The 17,241-nt window shown below is 49.2% G+C and overlaps 2 protein-coding genes across 5 annotated transcripts; both read right to left on the bottom strand.

Moving 5' to 3' along the window:
• Positions 1-408: 408 nt before the first annotated feature.
• FOXRED2 (FAD dependent oxidoreductase domain containing 2) lies at positions 409-9,678 on the bottom strand. Of its 2 annotated transcripts, none has more exons than XM_085227103.1 (9): positions 9,519-9,678; positions 8,772-9,293; positions 6,916-7,167; positions 5,958-6,227; positions 5,062-5,228; positions 4,245-4,410; positions 3,532-3,773; positions 2,509-2,679; positions 409-1,472 (listed from the first exon to the last, which is right to left on the bottom strand). In XM_085227103.1, exons 2-9 carry the CDS (start codon positions 9,278-9,280, stop codon positions 1,207-1,209), a joined length of 2,043 nt encoding a protein of 680 aa, XP_085083229.1. In that variant the 5' UTR covers positions 9,281-9,293; positions 9,519-9,678; the 3' UTR covers positions 409-1,206. The 2 variants fall into 2 exon arrangements, with proteins under 2 accessions (XP_085083229.1, XP_085083235.1); XM_085227109.1 differs by having other exon boundaries at positions 9,492-9,669.
• Positions 9,679-9,795: 117 nt separating this feature from the next.
• Positions 9,796-17,134, bottom strand: EIF3D (eukaryotic translation initiation factor 3 subunit D). Of its 3 annotated transcripts, none has more exons than XM_085227094.1 (15): positions 16,995-17,134; positions 16,635-16,768; positions 16,136-16,181; positions 15,613-15,749; positions 15,425-15,510; positions 14,862-14,934; positions 14,610-14,725; positions 14,276-14,408; positions 13,540-13,687; positions 13,112-13,242; positions 12,581-12,666; positions 12,272-12,401; positions 11,679-11,821; positions 10,452-10,732; positions 9,796-9,907 (listed from the first exon to the last, which is right to left on the bottom strand). In XM_085227094.1, the coding sequence occupies exons 2-15, from the start codon at positions 16,755-16,757 to the stop codon at positions 9,894-9,896; spliced, it is 1,647 nt and encodes a 548-aa protein (XP_085083220.1). In that variant the 5' UTR covers positions 16,758-16,768; positions 16,995-17,134; the 3' UTR covers positions 9,796-9,893. The 3 variants fall into 3 exon arrangements, with proteins under 3 accessions (XP_085083220.1, XP_085083201.1, XP_085083212.1); XM_085227075.1 differs by lacking the exon at positions 9,796-9,907 and adding an exon at positions 10,044-10,093; XM_085227086.1 differs by lacking the exon at positions 9,796-9,907 and adding an exon at positions 10,044-10,093 and having other exon boundaries at positions 14,610-14,722.
• Between the last annotated feature and the right edge of the window lie 107 nt (positions 17,135-17,241).

Raw genomic sequence — 17,241 nt, 5'->3', positions numbered from 1 at the left:
CAGCCTCTGCAAACACAAAGCAGAGGTGGTAGGAGCTGGAGTTTCACTGAAACAGCTGGACTCAAAGGACTGTGAGAGCTTTAGGTACAGCCCTGCCATGATCCAGGAAGCACAAAAATAAAAAGAGGTATTCTTTCAGGTGCTACGGAACTGGAAGATGTGTGTGGAGATAGAAGTCTATTCTCTCTCACTGTCTCTATTGCCTAGAAATCGCAGACATTCTAAGGTTGAGCTCAAAACTTCTACTTTGCAACTCCAAGGCCTTGGAAAGAACCCCCAGGAACCCACAGACAGACAAATGCATGTGGTAGGCAAAGAGGGAGCAATAAAGTGCAGACAACCAACCAGTCAGTGCTTGTTAGACTTCAAGATGACTGGAAGGGATGAAAAAAAGTAAGAGCACGAGCATTTTAACATCAAAGTTCACCCAAAACTTTCTTGATGGGACATAGTGCAAATAGAAAAAATATTGGTCATGCTTTATAAAACACAGGGGTAACATTTCAGGTTTTTTGGTGTGGGAAGAAAAGAAATGTTAGGACAAGGGGGTTGAGCTCAGTGTAACTGTCTCTGTCCTAGGCGTTCTAAGCAAGCTATTCACCCCTGCAGAGGGAATGTTCTTCTGAATTGCTCTGTAGGAAGTGACAAATTATCCTACTCATACTGTAACTAAAAGCCACCACCTCCCTCCACTCCAGCTCTGTGACTGCCCTAACTCAAATGCAGGGTAACTGCCATGAAGTTTGTCTAAAGTACCACGCCAGGATTTAGCACGCAAACAAATCTTCAAGTACACAGATCATCCAGTGACCAGAAAGCTTCCACCAGGCTGAAACAGAACATAAGCCAGTTCCCTCGGAAGAGGCAGGTGACAGGAATTCCTAAATTCTTCCTTTTTTGACCCCTGGATGTCGCTGTAAATTACTGGTTTACTACATGAACACAAACACCACCTTCAAGCAACTCTGAACTCCGCGAGGACAAAGCAGGAGCCTCAGCATCACTGGATTCCAGGCTCTGACTTATCCTTCAGAGCACGTTGGTCCCTTTTGTAACAGCAAGATCTGAGTGGGTCTTTGGCAATTCATTATCAGTGGAGGGGCTAGGATGTAAAAGGCGTGTAGGAGAGGGAAGAATCCCACCGTGGATCTCTGTTACAGTATTGTCACAACAGCACCTGTGGATTTTCACGTGGTGTGAGAAATTCTAAAATTCATCCTTAGCATTAACAAAATGGTGCAGAGGACGGAGTGCTATCACATGATCTTTCAGCAAATGGTCTCGGGATCCTTGGCGGCTATCAGGAAGTTTGTCACCTGAGAAGTCCATGACAGCATAATCCTCCAGCAGGCCAGCTTCCACGGCATGACGCCGGAGCCTCTCACTCCCAGTAAGCCCTTGCATTCTTGCATACCCCTGCTGACAGAAGGGAGGCAGCTTCTGACGTGTGAGGGCAAAGAGGAAACAGGATTCTACCAGGAAAAACATTAAAAAAAAAAAAATCAGATTCACCAGAGAAACCATTCACACAAGTTCTTGAAAAAAAGAAGGCAGGAAGGATCAGGGAAGATTGGAATTTCCCACCTGGCACTTTGCACCACGGTTGCAGCAGAGTAACTGACTCAATGCTGCGTGTATCAGGAGATGCAGACTGGTACCTCTAGTCTACACTGACAGAAAGATTTGAGTTTTCAGCCCTTTGTCATCATATTCATCCCAGAGAACTGGCTGTGTGCCATGTGCTATTCCCCCATTAGGTTATCAGACCAAGAACAGAGACAGCAGAGGTTCTCCAGCTTCCATATCCCAGCATCCCCGTTTTCACTCATCTCCTCGCTGGAAACAATCCCACCCGTGGTAAATGAGAACAGATCAGGCATCTGATGGCAAAAAGGAACATCTGGATAATGGAAGAACAAGGCAAACTACAGCTAGAAAGGGGACTGAACCAAATCCCATATGCTCACGAATCCGGGTGCAGCTGGGTCAGTCTTTTTGTGGAGGTGAGCAAAAGCAAAGGCTATCTGGGAATGTACACACAGCACCAGAAATTTTTTAGTTTGTACAGCTGTTTATGAGGGTGGATAGTGATAAGACAAGGGGAAATGGTTTTAATCTGAGACAGAGGAGGTTTAGGTTAGATATCAGGAGGAATTTTTTCACTCAGAGGGTGGTGATGCACTGGAACAGGTTGCCCAAGGAGGCTGTGGATGCCCCATCCCTGGAGGCATTCAAGGCCAGGCTGGATGTGGCTCTGGGCAGCCTGGTTTGGTGGTTGGCGACCCTGCACATAGCAGGGGAGTTGAAACTGGATGACCATTGTGGCCCAGGCCATTCTATGATTCTATGATTCTACTGACTGGGAAGTGCATCAGAAAAGTGTCACTGACTGTGAGTGTCAGCGCATCACAGGGAAATCTCGGTTATTTGCAGAAGAGATCACTCCCATCACATGTCCCTCGCATCCCTCCTCCTCCTCCTGCATCCTCGACCCTGGGATCAAATTACCTGCAAAGAAATTGCGCAGGTCAGTGCTGAGGCAGTTCTCCAAGAAGCGCCTCAGTGGCAGGATGTGAGCGTTTGGGGCTGTCCAGTCTGTCAGAAAATCCTCCACAATGTGATGGATGGCATCTGGGCGGGGGAGAGGCCAATCTGGGGGATGAAGTCTCATCTCACGCTCTGCCAAGAGAACATTAAGGGAATCTCTCAGAATCAAAACTGCATTAAAAAGGGCTTGGAAAGCAGAAAGCAAGCAGCTGTTCAGTTTTTGTCCTGACCTGCTAATCCCTACCTCACTTTCATTTACAATCCCCTGTTAGCTCTATCCTGAAAAGCCCTGCCACCGCAGAGCTGCCCCTTATCCTTGACCACTGTTTCCTGTCATTTCATTTTTCACTCCTGTTCCCTCCGGGTAGAGACTGCCAGCCAGGCTGAATTGTGTTCAAGCTTTAATGCTGCTACCAATCATACTCCTTTCTGTGCAAGTCAGGCCAGACCCTGAACACTAGGCTTCTGGAGATGAAGATTCAGAACACGCATTTCCCAAGGAAATGAATTCTGAGTGGGTTTGCTGGATAAAATATTTATCTTCAAATGTTTGTTTCTGCCTCGATCACTGTGTGACCTCTCAGACCTGATGGGACCACAGAAAGCAGCTTCCTTCTGGCAGGAACACAAAACAGCCCAACTCTGACTGCTAGGACTCTGCAGAATGCATGCACTGCAGGCTGCAAAGGCAGGCAATGTTCATCGCTGCCTCATGACTCTGGAATCAGCATACCTGTTTATTCATCTTCTCCAGTATGAGGTCTCCAGTATAACCTGCCCCATTTTGGCAGGACTAATGGAAGCTTCTTTTCTTCAGCTCACACAGTGGCAGCAAGCACCTCACAGGACTGATGTGAAGGTAGCAGAGGAGGAGATTTGCAGCACATTCCAGTCTTGCCCCATACCCACTCTGGCTCTCAACTATCTTCCTCTCTCTCCGTTTTGCTCTTATCAGATAATTAACAGAGAGGCTCGAAAGCTTACCTGTAGGGAGGCGCTTGTAGTAGTAAATAACAGGGTGCAAAAAGTTGGACTGCCAGGCATGCTGTGCCTCTCCCACAGCTCGGTTGTAGTAGAAGACATCCTTGTCATCTCCTGAGAAATTCCTCCCGTACTCCATGACGACAACAAACAGCCCAGCGGAGGCTTTTCTCCCTGTCTGTGTTTCCAGCTCAGCCAGGATTCCTACTGGGTATTCTTCCAGGTATTCAAATACTGTGGCATTCCTATGAATTGCAATCACAACCGTAAGACCTTTCTGCCAGAGAAAAATCACCTGGGATCCAACACTCCCTCAGCAGATTAAGGCTAAGGCCAAAGAGCCATCAGATAGTTATCACTTTTAGTCACTACAGATTTGGGCTGGGCTTGATGCAGAGCTTACAAAGGCTGCGTATTCTGTTAGAAGACTTTATTCAGTACCCAAAGAAAGTTTTTCCCTAGGGACAGTGAAAGAGAACAAAAACTCTGAGCCTAGCAGAAATACCTGGACCACCTTAGACTTTTAAGAGGAAATAATTTGCAGAACTGGGGACAGCAGCACCATTCATGACAGCGGTACAGGTTTTGAGATGCGTGTGTGACATCAACAGCAGAAATGCAGCAACTTTTGTGGTGGCACCAAAGGCAGTGACAGTGAAGAAAAAGAAACGAAACCAGTGGAACACAGTGCTGGGAATAATTGCTCACTCACTCACTCTCTCAGCAGTATGATGTCAGCCAGGACACTGAACATCTGGTAGAGGCCTGAGGCCTCATTCACCCGCTTGATGATGGAGTTGGTCAGCTGTGTAATAGGGTAGACTGTGGATGGCCAGGGGACGCCATGGTGACGGTTTTCCAATAGGCGGTGGACTGCACGAGCTGAGACATTGAGAGAAACAAAGAGAGCTTATTTAAAAATCCAGCCTTGCACATTTGGGGAAAAAAAAAAAAATCCAATTGCTCTGCTGCACACAGATCCTGGCAGGACACGATAAAGAAGCTTAACAGCTCATCCCACCCAGATTGCTACCAGCTGCAGTGGAGATGCGCTCAGAAAGCTGATGTGATGCTGAGTAGCTGGTAAGGGGGTAAGGGGTCCCTGGGATATTTCATTTCTTCTGAGCAGCTCTGTAATGATAAGGATGGATGCACACACAAACAGAAATTCTCCCTGCTGCTGAAAGCTGCTGGGTTTTAACACCGCAGCACAGACCTCTCACCCACAGCCTGCCACGAGGCACAGCATCTGGCAGGCAGAAATTTATTGTTACATAAATAAGAGACGGCGGGCCAGAGAGACACAAGACAAAACAAAGACAGACAATCAAAGACTTCAGATATGACCCCAGGGCACTTCCACGGCCTCTCCTCCCCGTCAGAGTATGCAGCTGCATCTTGGCTATGTTTTGTTATTCTTACTGCCAGCACAAGATGAAGTGTCACCCTTCTCTAGCACTAAGCTATGAATTGTTTCTTGCAAGGGAGCACTGAACCCCAGCCCCTGCCCTTTCTGTAAGCCCCAGTACTCACTTGTGTACCGGAAGCCATGGATGAAACCCCCAGCAGATTTCCTGAAGTCAACAGAGTGGCTAGCAGTGCCAAGAACAAAGAGCCCCCGAGTGCCTCTGGACTCATAACTGGGTTTGATCTGAGGATATTTGCTTTTATTCCCTCTTCCTGGCATCATTCTAAGGGATCTGACGTGTGAAACAGAATAGCAAGCTGTCAGGAAGGGCAGGGGTGGAAAAAGAAAGAAGGCTTCTGATAAGGCATATATTACACGGCAGCCATGGCAAGACACTGCTCCATGTTCCTGTTGCCTTCAGTGGAACTCACTACTTTCCAAAGAGCATAAGGTCAGCAAGGATCTTCCAGAAGAGAAGGGCACTCCTCTCGAGGTAGCTGTGGCCACCTTCAAGTACCAGCCTGAGCCACTGACAATGAACTTCAGGAGATACCAAAGTTAACAATACCATTTCAACCTTAGGATACAGAGGTGGAACAGAAATTGCACCTTCAGGAGGAAAAAAAAAAATAGCAGATGAAGCTTTTCTGTAGCAATCTGCATTTCTGCCATCCTCACTTGAAAGAACGCTACCTTCTCTCGATTTGGCAAGTCCACCCGTTGAGCTTTAAAAACACAAACCTTCCCTACAACATCCAAGGCCCAGCACTGCCATTTGTTCATCCCTACAACCTGTTGGTCAGAGGGCAGTAGCACATACATTCCTACTGGGTTACAAACACAGCTGCGGGGCAAACGCAGGACTGTGCAGCACCAGGTAACCTGGAGCACATGGAGGCCTGGGCAGTGCTACCAGCAGAAGAGCTGTGATCACCCTACCTGGCCTTCCCCTCCTCCTTGCCATGGCCTGTCACTCTCTTGCTATAAACATATTCTTCCCTAGACACTGGTTCTGCCTCACCTGTTGTAGATAGAGAAGTCAAACTTCCAGCCCAGACAGCGGATGACACGGTCATACGGCGCGCGAGTAGCAAAGTTATCCAGTTCATCCTGTGGGAGGGTGATCCCATCGATGCCTGCGCTGGTGTTCCTGTTCTCCAGGTAGAACCGAAGTGTGATGTGCAGCTTCCCTTTTTTGTCCTTGACAATAGCTAGATCTTCCAGGTCACCTTCCAGAAGTCCATCCAAAGATTTCAGCTGGTAGGTATCCAGTAAACCATTGTTAATTGCTCTGCAAAGAAAAGGGAATGAAGAAAAGCTAATGGGCACAGCTGAATCCAGGGTTTGGTCTCAGCCCCTAGAAATGGGACAAGCTTACCAGGTGCGCCTTGGGGCTTTGGTGACACTGCTGATGGCTGTGTCACTGATCACTGCCACTGCTGTGAGCCCTCAGCACACTCCCCAGCGTGCCTTGTACAAATGAGAGGGGAGCTCTGCCTCCTCTGGCCCTGTTCCTGAACACTCATTAATGCCTTAATTCTCACTGCATTCCTGCTGCGTACAGCAGTGCTATTAGCCCTGCTGAAAGACAGACAGGCACAGAGGATGTGCACAGCATGCTGACAATCAGCTAGGAAGTTTGCAGCAGAACAATTAACCACATGAGGGTCTCTGACCCCCAGGCTCACTCTGATCAGAGTGCTGCCCTTGCGTGATGCAGTCAACCTCTGCTTGCAATCAAGGTAGAGAGTTCAAAGGACCAACTCAGGAGCCAGCACTTTTTAATGACAAAGAATCCATGGGAACATCTTCCTGTTTCATACTACTCAGCAGCTGCAACCTGGGCTGCTAAAAACCAAGGACCTACAGGTAAAAGTACTCATGTTTCCTCCTCCTGCAGTCCAGCTGGTCTCCTGAGCAAGCAGCAGCTCTCACTTGTTTTTGCTGTAGCCGCATTAAGAAGAACAACAGTTTCCTACCTCAGATCCCCGACGTAGTGAGTAGCCCAGGAGAGGCGCACGCGGGACCGGCTCACCATGTGGATGAAATTTGTGACACCCAGAATGTTCTCTGCCGTCTCAAAGGCTGAGTTCCCTCGGCCCAAGATCAGCACGGTTTGACCGGCAAAGTCCTCCGGGTTGGTAGACACCGTCTCATAACCCTCAACATACTCTGAGCCAGGGAAGTTTACCACGTTGGGGACCCACGTGCCAGTAGCAACCAACAAACAGCTGCAAAAAGAGGAATAGCATTAAGGAATACAAGAATCACAGGAGTCAGACTGTCTTTCCATCTCACTGTTTCTAATACAGTGGAAGTGACCCCTACAGAATCATAGAATGGCCTGGGTTGAAAAGGAACACAATGATCATCTAGTTTCAACACCACTGCTACGTGCAGGGTCACCAACCATTAGAACAGGCTACCCAGAGCCACATTCAGCCTGGCCTTGAATGCCTCCAGGGATGGGGCATTCACAGCTGATGAGGTTGACTGGTGCTGCATACATTCCAATTTCAATAAAACTTCCCTCTGGCTTCACCTAATGGCTTGCTCCTATCCTTCCTGTCATTATGGTGATGAGGAGGGCTCCTAATGGCATTGCATGTAGCAGAAGTCAGTGTGGACACGGTACTTACAAGCTCTACTTATTTCCTAACCTTCAGTTGTTTGTGGATGTGCAGCACTACTATGCATGCCGTAGTACTAACATGTTTCACAGGTGGATGATAAGCTGCATAAAAATTACTTCGATTTAAAATGTGTGTTGCCTTTTCATGCAACGGAACAAAAAAAAATTTTTTAAGAGGGATTTTAAAACACTATCAAATTTATATGAATAGGACTTGCAACAGTGCTAAATGTTAACACCACACATAAACACAGCAGTGTTTTCACAGCTCTCTGTAAGAACACTTGTTCAAGTATTACAGGAATTATTGCAATTGATAAGGAAGCAGCAAGCAGCAGAACCGAGAGGCAGTATCTGCTTGCACAGCTCCTGAGAGCAATTTGCCGATTGTGCGTGGGTGTCCCATGCTGTGCTCTGCCCCCTCCAAGCCTGCCAGCCAGCACATCTTTAGGTGACAGTCAGTGTGACTGGCTGTCATAGACCTGAGGCACTCAAGAGAGCTGAGAAATACACTCCATATGTTCATGAGTAACTCCAAGAGGGTTTTTAAGAACGTGGTTGAGTAGCAGTGTGGGATGTGTGTTTGAGCATGACAAGGGGCATTTGGGGAAGCTTATAGGCTTCACTGGCACTTAAAAAATCATAGAATCGTTAAGGTTGGAAAAGACCTCTAAGATCAACTAGTCCAAGCATCAACTCATCACCACCGTATCCCGCTTCGGAGGATGCCAAAGACAGAACTGAACATCAGAGACTGCGTGGCTTGGGTTGAAAGGAACCTGAAATCATCTAATTCCAGCACAGCCCCTTCAGCCCCACTGCTCCCCAGCTCCCTCCTGCTGCTTCTGAGCTGAGCAAGGGCCTCAACAACGTGGGCCACGCTTTTCACCTCAGCTTTTTTGAAACGTGTGTGGATTAACTGAGGTGAAAACAATCCACTCCACCTTATCTATCGACCAGTCTGCGCCTGATTCGCCAACCCCTCGGGTGCCTGATGCAAGGCAACACTGAAAGAGGTACCACGCTGTCAGGAGCTGCTACTTCTCCCCAGCACCTCACTCACCGTGGCTGTGCTCCAGCCTTGGGCCAGGCTGCAAAATCTCCACTTCAGCAGGCGCTCAAGCAGGCTGCGATCAACCTGAAGCAGTGGGCTTTGATTACTCCACAAGCAAAAAGCCACATGGAGAGCCGCGTGCCCATTACCTGCACTTGTAGCTCTGCCTATTCTGGTCGCTCAGCACAAAGTAGTGGCCGTTCCATGCCCGTGGATCCTTCTCCAACGTGACGTGAACGACGGCGGTGTCGTATCGGACGCGCAGCCCTAAGATGGCGGCGAAGTCCTCCAGGTAGCGCACCATGGCGTCGGCGTGGGGGAAGAACTGCCTCGAGTAGCGGCGGAACAGCAGGCGGGGCTCGTGGCTGAGGAGCGAGTTCCAGTCGTGCCGCAGATTGAACTCGCTGTTGGACTTGCCCGTGTGCCGCTTGTTGATGCTGATCAGCTTACGGTGCCGGGGGTAGATGGCGAAGAAGCTGCCGGGCGCGTGGCTGCGCTCGAACACCACGTAGTCGCGGCCGGCCCGCTGCAAGAAGTAGGCGGCCTGCAGGCCAGCAGGGCCGGCTCCTAGCACGCAGTAGTCGTGGTAAAGGAAGGCGGCGGCGCCTGCCGCACACAGGGCGCTGAGGACGAGGCGCGGGAAAAGGCCGCGGGCCATGGCGAGGTGGCGGCTGCCGGGAGAGGAGCGGGAGCGTCGCGGCGCGCAGCGCGGCCAACATGGCGGCACCGCCGCCCCTCAGCGCCCGGCGCGGGCCGGCCCCGCCCCTCCCGGCCGCCGGCCAATCGGGACCCACCGCTCCTCACCCACCCGCCCCACCCTCACCCAATGGAGTGCGGGGCGTGGCTGCCACACGCGATGCGCGCCGCACCTGGCCGCGTCCCGCCCGCAGCCGCACCTGCACCATGGACCCGGTCCGCGCCGCTCCTCACGTGCCGCCGCGCGCGCACGCCCGCGAAGGGAAAGGGAAGCTGCGGGCGCGCGCCAGGCCCGCCACAACCCCGCGCCGCGTCACGTGACCCCGCCTCCGCGCCGGACCACGTGGCCGAGGGCGGGGACGGACCTTAAAGGAGCAGACACCGCGCCTGGCTCTTACTACCACGTGGTCGGCCACCCTCCCCCCCCCCCCCCCCCCCCCCCCCCCCCCGCTCCACACAGCACACGCAGAACGGCCGTGCAGAGAAAAGCCACTTTTTATTCCGGCTTCTTTGCCCAGTTGGCCATTTCCAGCGGATCCTGGTGCAGGGAGATGCCCAGTCGCAGTCCCTGGCGCTCAGCTCTCTTCTTCTGCAAGAAAAAGCACAGCGAGGCTGTTGCAGCAGGAGGAAAAAGCAGCATCCCCACCCTAATTGAAACAGGACCACTGCTCCTCCCTGTGCTGTAAGAATGCCCTGGGCAGCAGGAGTGGGCAGCCTGCACTCCACTGCTGCCAGAGTTGTTATATGTCACATACTGTAGTCACCATTTCTAAACCTGGAGTAAAAAAAAAACAAACAGAAATCCAAATCCAGAAGAATTCAAGGCCCACCACTGTCAGCATGAATTCCACTCCTGGGCAGGTTGAACACAGCTAGCTTGCAAGCTTCTACTCCTGTGCTCTGCTCTTGTGTAGGCACAACCCCACTTCTCGCTCCCAGCTTTCTTCTTCCCATTCAACATTCCAACTCTTCCCAACACCCTTTTTCCACCACGTACTACAGCATCCTTGGGGCTGCACCTTCTCCAGCCCCATTCCTTTCGTCATTCCACCACATTAGCTCTCATCCTTACCCTACATTCCCCCTTTCATCCAGATCACTTAAAAGTACAAACCCCTGAGTATATTACCAACCTTCCTCTTCCTCCTCCTCCTCTTCATCCTCCTCATCCTCATCTGAGCTGAAGGTACCATCAGGCAAGCTGTAGATTCGGATCACCTGTTTGTTGGGGTCTTTGAGGATGAGGTACTTCCCCTCATCCAGCTTCATGCAGATGTCGATGACGCAGCGCAAGATGCCCCAGGCATTCTCTATGCTCAGGTTGATCTGGCTGGCAAACTCATTGGGCTTAAACTGCTGGGTGCCCAAAATCACATGGCGGGCAGAGTCCTTCACATGGTAACGGGACACGTACCTGGTGGGTAAGAAGGAAGAGAGGAGTAGCAGGGGATTAATTTTAGCCACCAAAGTGACATCAAAAAACCCAGCATGATTGGTTTGCTTTTGTTTTCTGAGAAGGAAGAATCACCCTAACTCTCCAACACTGGAAGCTAAGAGCATCTCCTGGCCACTAGCTGTTGCCATCAGTAACACAGCTGGAATCCTCCCACTATCCCAGATCTGACAGAGCAGGATTAGTGCCACAGATAAAAACTAAGCAATTGCATGGTAATTTGTGAGTCTAGATTTCAGATACCTCATACCCAAAAACAGAATACAGAATTGCAGAACTACCAAGATTGAGCCCTTTTCATTACCACCAGCTATTATTTTCATTTACAGATAAGACAATATATGCTCTGTGTTGATGCTGTGCAAAGAAACCACAGAAAAAGCACCCTGGTCTGGATTTCTGCAAAACTGGATGGCTGGCAGAAGGCAGCAGACACAGCAGCTCATTCAGGCCATCAATAACAGGGCACAGACTCAATTGGTTTTAAACTGACAGTTCCAAATGGGCTGTGGTGATACCTCCTCCTCCACTCAAATTCTCAGTAATGGTGCACTGAGGACCTCAATCAAACTCCTGACAGGTAGCATGGTCACTGCATTTATTTCCCTTGTTGTCAAATTCAGCAAATAGGCTGGGAATGGCAGAGGCTGCCTGCTTGTCACACGCATGAGGTCTTACAAGGTCAGCCACAATGGAGGGCACATCAATCAGATGTTAGAGGGGAAGCAACTAAAGCTAAGGCCTGAGTCACCACTGGCACATTCACTGCAAGCTTCACCCACTGCTTTTCAAACCGTGAGGCAATTTTATGACATCCAGACTCTACCAACACTTCACTACGATATAGATGGTGTTAAATTACAAAGAATGCACCTGAAAGATACTTGGTGTGAAAACCCTGTCTTACCCGAGTTTGAGATATTCTGATCCAGCCAGCAGTGCACAACATGTCCAGCGAGCTAATTTGTAGCTGTTGTTTTTCAGCTCTGTGGCAATCACAGCTCCTCTCTGTGAGTCAAGCTTCTGGCGCCAGTCTACTCCATTGCAGTACTAAGAGGAGAATCAAAAGCAGGGTGAATCTAATGAGCCAGCCAGCAATTATCTCTTCAGCCATTGCACGGGGAAGCTTCTTCTATCTAAACTGTGATACCATAACTAGGGAATGCACATCTCTACTTGCAGAGAGAGCCCGTGCACTGCAAAGGGAGAAATGCAGTAGCAATGGCTAGGAGAGGACTGCTAGGGACAGTTAACGAGGGCAGCACTGATAAAGATAAGCTACTGCACAGATCATCTGGGAACAAGAATAGGGTTCAAACCAACTACCTCATGCCTGGGTGAGGCTTAATAGCACTGTTAGTTCACCAAAGCTACGCATCTTTGATGGAAGGTAACTCAGGGGACACCACTAGATGTTTGTCTCATCTTGCCTGCTATACCTGGCATGTCAGGCAGCAGTGAAGCAGTTAGAGCTAGCTTTGGGATCTTGTTCTTCCTCACCCTGGAATCCCATTCGTTCAGAGTTTTGATGTTGATGAATGACACTTCGCCATTAGCTCCCGTCATCACTCCATCGTGCTCACAGCGGACAATGAGATCTATGTCATCTCCCAGCTTCCATCTTCGGTACCTGCAAACACAGTCCAGATGGTTATTTCTGATCCTCGTTCCTCTCCAGACCTTTCCAAGTACTCAGCAAAATCCTTTCATCCTTTATCCGTTCATTGGTTTTGATTGTTTTTTCCCTGCAAACCACACTGAGATCCTGCACCCTTGTCAAAGCTGAGAATAAGAGATACATCAGCATACCTGTAAGCAACAGAAGCTACTTCGTTCTTATCCATGTCATCCTCCACAAAGGGGTTTGGGTTGGGAAATTTGTATTTCTCCTTTCCCTATATACGGAAACAGAAACAAGCAAAAGAACAAAAGTTAGAGCTCTTCTCTTGGATGAATATTCTCTTATAGCAACCACAGCTGACTTCCCTTACACAGAAAAGACGCTAAGATAATTAATTTCCATGGTAACCATTTCCCTGTAATCATTACTCCTCTTAGCACTTCAGCTTTAATAAACGTACTCAGAAGCCTGCCCACTTTACCAACAGGAGTGGGATTTCCTCTTTGTAAAAAAAAGGTGAAAATCATTTTATACTAAGAGCCACATTTCTCACCATAAGGAATCCCACCTGTTTCAAGCTGACGTAACATCAGTGCAAACTACCTTTACCAATTTAAACACTTCCGTGCTGAGCAGCTGCATTAAGCAAGTCTGAATAAAGTCTTATTTCCAGACTCTCCACAGCTCAGACCCTACTGTCCAGGACTGCTTGGCCTTACCATCCTCAGACATTGCTGGGAGAAGTTATGGTTGATGTAAGTTGCTTCCATGGCAAGGTTGCGTGGAGAATTAAAGGAATTGCCCTCTTCCTGTGGTGGTTCATTAGCTGTTTCACTCACTGTCAGTAGATCTGAGAAAAAAAAAAAAAAACAAAAAACACAACAACAGTCACAAGCTGTTATATTTGGAGAGAACTTTTATCAGCTTCAATGAATCTCTACCACACATGCTGAAGCAGATCAACGTTCAAAGTACTCTCACAGTCAGCAACATATTGCAGCAATCAGTTTGCTCCAGGTATCTCAGTCTTGCACTGAGACATAGAATAAATTAAAAAACAAAACAAAACAAAAAAACCCAACACCACAAAAGCATAAAGAAAACAGATTAGCAACAATAATAAATTTCATTCAAGAGTTTTCCTCACCAAAATCTGAATTGTCCCTCTTGTCAAAGAAAAGCTTGGATCCAACTCTCTGGACAATGATGTCCCAGGAATACACAGAGCGAGTGCAACTCATCAGTGTGGCCAGGATGGCATCTGTGGCAAACACATTCCCTTGAGTCTTGGCCAACTATGGAGACAGAAAATATTATGTTTCAGCAGTACTTACAGACATACCTTTCCTTTCCCAGCCAAGATCAGAACTGCTAGTAAACCAGATCATGAATTTCTTCTTCCATACTGAGAAAGACAGATTGCTGGGTACACCGCTGACAGCTATGCCAAGTGTGGAATACTACCTAGCAATCCAAGCACACTCCTGCTCAGACAAGCAAAAAGAAACCTACTACCAAATGCAAATCTGCTGTTAAAGGACTTGGTTCCTTACTGCTGACAGAGTCATAAAGAGCAGTCCCTGAGCCTTCCTCATCTCCAAAAAGCAGTAAACTCTAGAAGCAGGTTTTCAACACTGAAGTTCCTTTTCCAGCACTGTTCAAGTATTGGTTTGTTTGCCTTTCCTTGGCCAGTATTCCCAGTTTTGCCCTGACCTAGCTTTGCCTTAGGTCTAAGAAAAGTATCAAGGTAATACTTTGTTTCTACTTTGCAAGCTGAGAGATGTGGATTTTTCCTGTTTGTCTTTGGTCTGACTATGACAGGTCTTAAACAACAGCACGGAATGAAAAGCACACCCTTGGATTTGGCAAACCAGTGAACATACCTTTCGGATAACTGGGTCATCAGTAGTAGTGACTGTATGGAAGATACGCTTAATGCTCCTCAGCAGCTTCTCATTCCTCGTTGTAATACGGTCAAAGGCTTTGTCATAGTATTCTAGGGCTCCACAGCACTCTCTATGGAGAGAAAGGGAGGATGAGCTTCATCACACAAATACCTCCACTGACAAACCACAAAGGACTGAGGGAATGAAAGGGTATTCTACCACTCCCAGCTTTGGATACCTCAATAGGAACACTGGGACCAACCCAAGAGACACCCTGCTCTCCTGCTGTCCAAAAATTCAGTCTATTCAGGAAACTGTTTTAGGAACTTACATGTCCTGTGGCTCTGACACCTCCAGGTAGCGCATCTTCATCAGTCGTGGGAAATCCATCTCTTCTTTCACCTCCCAGTCACTGCGAACTTCCACAGAGGAGTCACGAGGCTTCTGCTGCGCAGTCAGAGGTGAAATGGGTAAAGAGAGAGGAACACACATAGCACATCAGGAGTCAGACAAGAGAAGTTGCATCATGAGCACAGCCAGAAAAACGAAGCCATCACCAGGGTCAGAAAGCTGGCTAGTTTACCTGTGACTTCTGGTCCCATTTCTGCCTCACTCCAAACTGCTTCTGAAACTTCTTCTGGAGCCGCAAACGATCCCTACAACGATAAATATGTGAAAAGCCTTACAAGAAGTTCCTGACACAAGAAGCTCCCTGCCACATTGACTCCCACACTTCCACATAATCACCAGAGGAACGACGCTTTCAGGCACCAAGCCACTGAAACGTTTACTGAGAATTCTGTTATCAAAATGCCTGGAGCATTAAGAGCTTTGTTCTTCACTCTGAACACCCTTCAGATGTTTTTATCCTTAATGACTACAACACAGTTTTTAGAAAGAGTACATCCTGCTTTAACTAGTCACACATACCTCCTAAACTTGACTCAAAATTTCTCCTAAATTCTTAAATAGCTGCTTCGAATCCATGCCTGTGACTACTACCCACATCAGCAAAATTTAAAATATCCTGAAATGCTTTGCTAGGAGCTTCGGTGGATTCTGTTACAGTAACTTAAATTATTTATCAACAGTACGTTCACACACTTCCAGAAACAAGTGCAGAATGCTTGTATGTGATGCCCGCACCTCTCTTTCTGCTTGGCACTCTTTGGCAGTGTCTGCATGCTAAACTGCAGCATGTTCCGGCGGTCCTTGTCTCTCCGAAGGTTCCTCTGTGGAAATGCAGCAAAGAAAAAAAAAGGACAATTTAGTGGCAAAGTAATTCTGCGTTGCTCTATGTCTCTTTAGAGGCTGCTTCTGAAAATAAGCGTTACCTGTGCAAATCGCATGCGATTCCTCTGGTATGCAGTTTTCTGTGTCCTTGCTGTATCCACCAACTGGAAGCTAGTCTCGTCCTCCTCATGGAAATATGCATACTGACTTCCACCACCAAACTGCGACGAGTACTTGTCTGGAAATAAAATAAATCATCTTGCTGTGAACCTTGGAAACAAAAATATGACACTCCACCCCCCCCAAATTCTCCTCAGTAGCCTTTACTCAAGTCTAATGCACCAACTAGTACTCCTGCATTAGATTCCACATTTCCTCCCTGCTCTGAGCCTCCCAGAGAAGCACCAGTCAGCACACGGTACAAACCCACAAGGAAACCCTAAGGACAGGGAGAGCCTCACGCAGCTCTCCAAGTGGTGAGACACACTTCTGAAATTAACAAGCCTCCCCTGCTGAGGTGCGCAGGTAGCCGGTAGAGCCAGTGTGAAACATGAAAGCAGGTATGACGTTTAAAGAAAATTTTGCACAAAATAAATAGAAGAACAGCCATCAGACAACACGTACTTGTGTATCTCTTATCCTGATACGTGGCTCCTGTCCAATCTGCCACCTAAGGACAAACATAAACAGTCAAAATAAGCCAGTTTTAATGTCGTGTCCCCCCACAACAGGGCCTCAAACGGCAAAACAAGGGACTGCTGTATGTTCCTCAACTCCCACCTCTGTAAGTGAGCCTCACAAAATGCTCACAATTGACAAGGTGCTTGAGAACCATATAACATCATATCCCAGAATGGCTCAGATTAAAAGGAATCTTAAAGATTATCTAAATCCTGCCACGGGCAGGGCTGCCTCCCACCAGCTCAGGCTGCCCAGGGCCCCATCCAACTTGGCCTTTAAAGCCCCCAGGTTACAGGGCACCCACAGCTCTCTGGGCAGCCCATGCCACTACCTCACCGCACTCTGAATGAAGAGCCACCTCCTAACATCTAATCCAGCTCTCCACTCTTGTAGGTCAGTGGAGAGGCACAGGGATTCACTCAGCAGCAGCACATCGCAATACCTTGCCCAGGCGGTCTCCCTTGCTGAAGGGTTGGTAGGGCATATCCTTAAACTGCTCGGGCACGGCGCACGGGCCCCAGCCGGAGGGGTTGTCCTGGATCACGGGAGTCACGAACTTCGCCATGGCTCACAGCTCTGCGGAGAGCAAGTAGAACGTCCCCTCAGTGCCCGCTCGGTGCCACCGCGAGGGGAAGGAAAGGGGCACGGAGGAGGCCCGGTGCAGGCGAGGGAGGGCAGGGGCCCCGGCTCGGCCCCACCGGAACCAGCGGTGACGCCGGGGCGGGGCCGGGGGTCGCGCTGCCCGCAGATTGGCCCCGGTAGGGCGGCGGAGCGGGACGGGGCGGCCACGGCGTCCCCTCACCTGCGCGGCCACGTTACGGCCCCGATGACGGCGGATACGGGAGCGACGGCGGCGGAGACCGGCGAGGAAAGGCCGCGCGCAGCCCCGTCCCGCCCTTATCGCGTCAACACTGCGCGACAGCTACGCCGCCGAGCGCCACTGTCGTAAAAGAGAAAAAGCGAGGAGCGGAGCACGACTGCCGTAAAGCACGGATCTCCCAGCAGGCGCAGTGCGCCCCGCTGACGTCACTGTCGCCATCGAACTGCAG

Source organism: Meleagris gallopavo, chromosome 1 (assembly GCF_905368555.1).
Source record: "Meleagris gallopavo chromosome 1, MGAL_WU_HG_1.1, whole genome shotgun sequence".
Taxonomy (NCBI): Eukaryota; Metazoa; Chordata; class Aves; order Galliformes; family Phasianidae; genus Meleagris; species Meleagris gallopavo.
The sequence above is the reverse complement of the archived record's forward strand: the minus strand, read 5'-3'. Positions and strand labels throughout refer to the sequence as shown.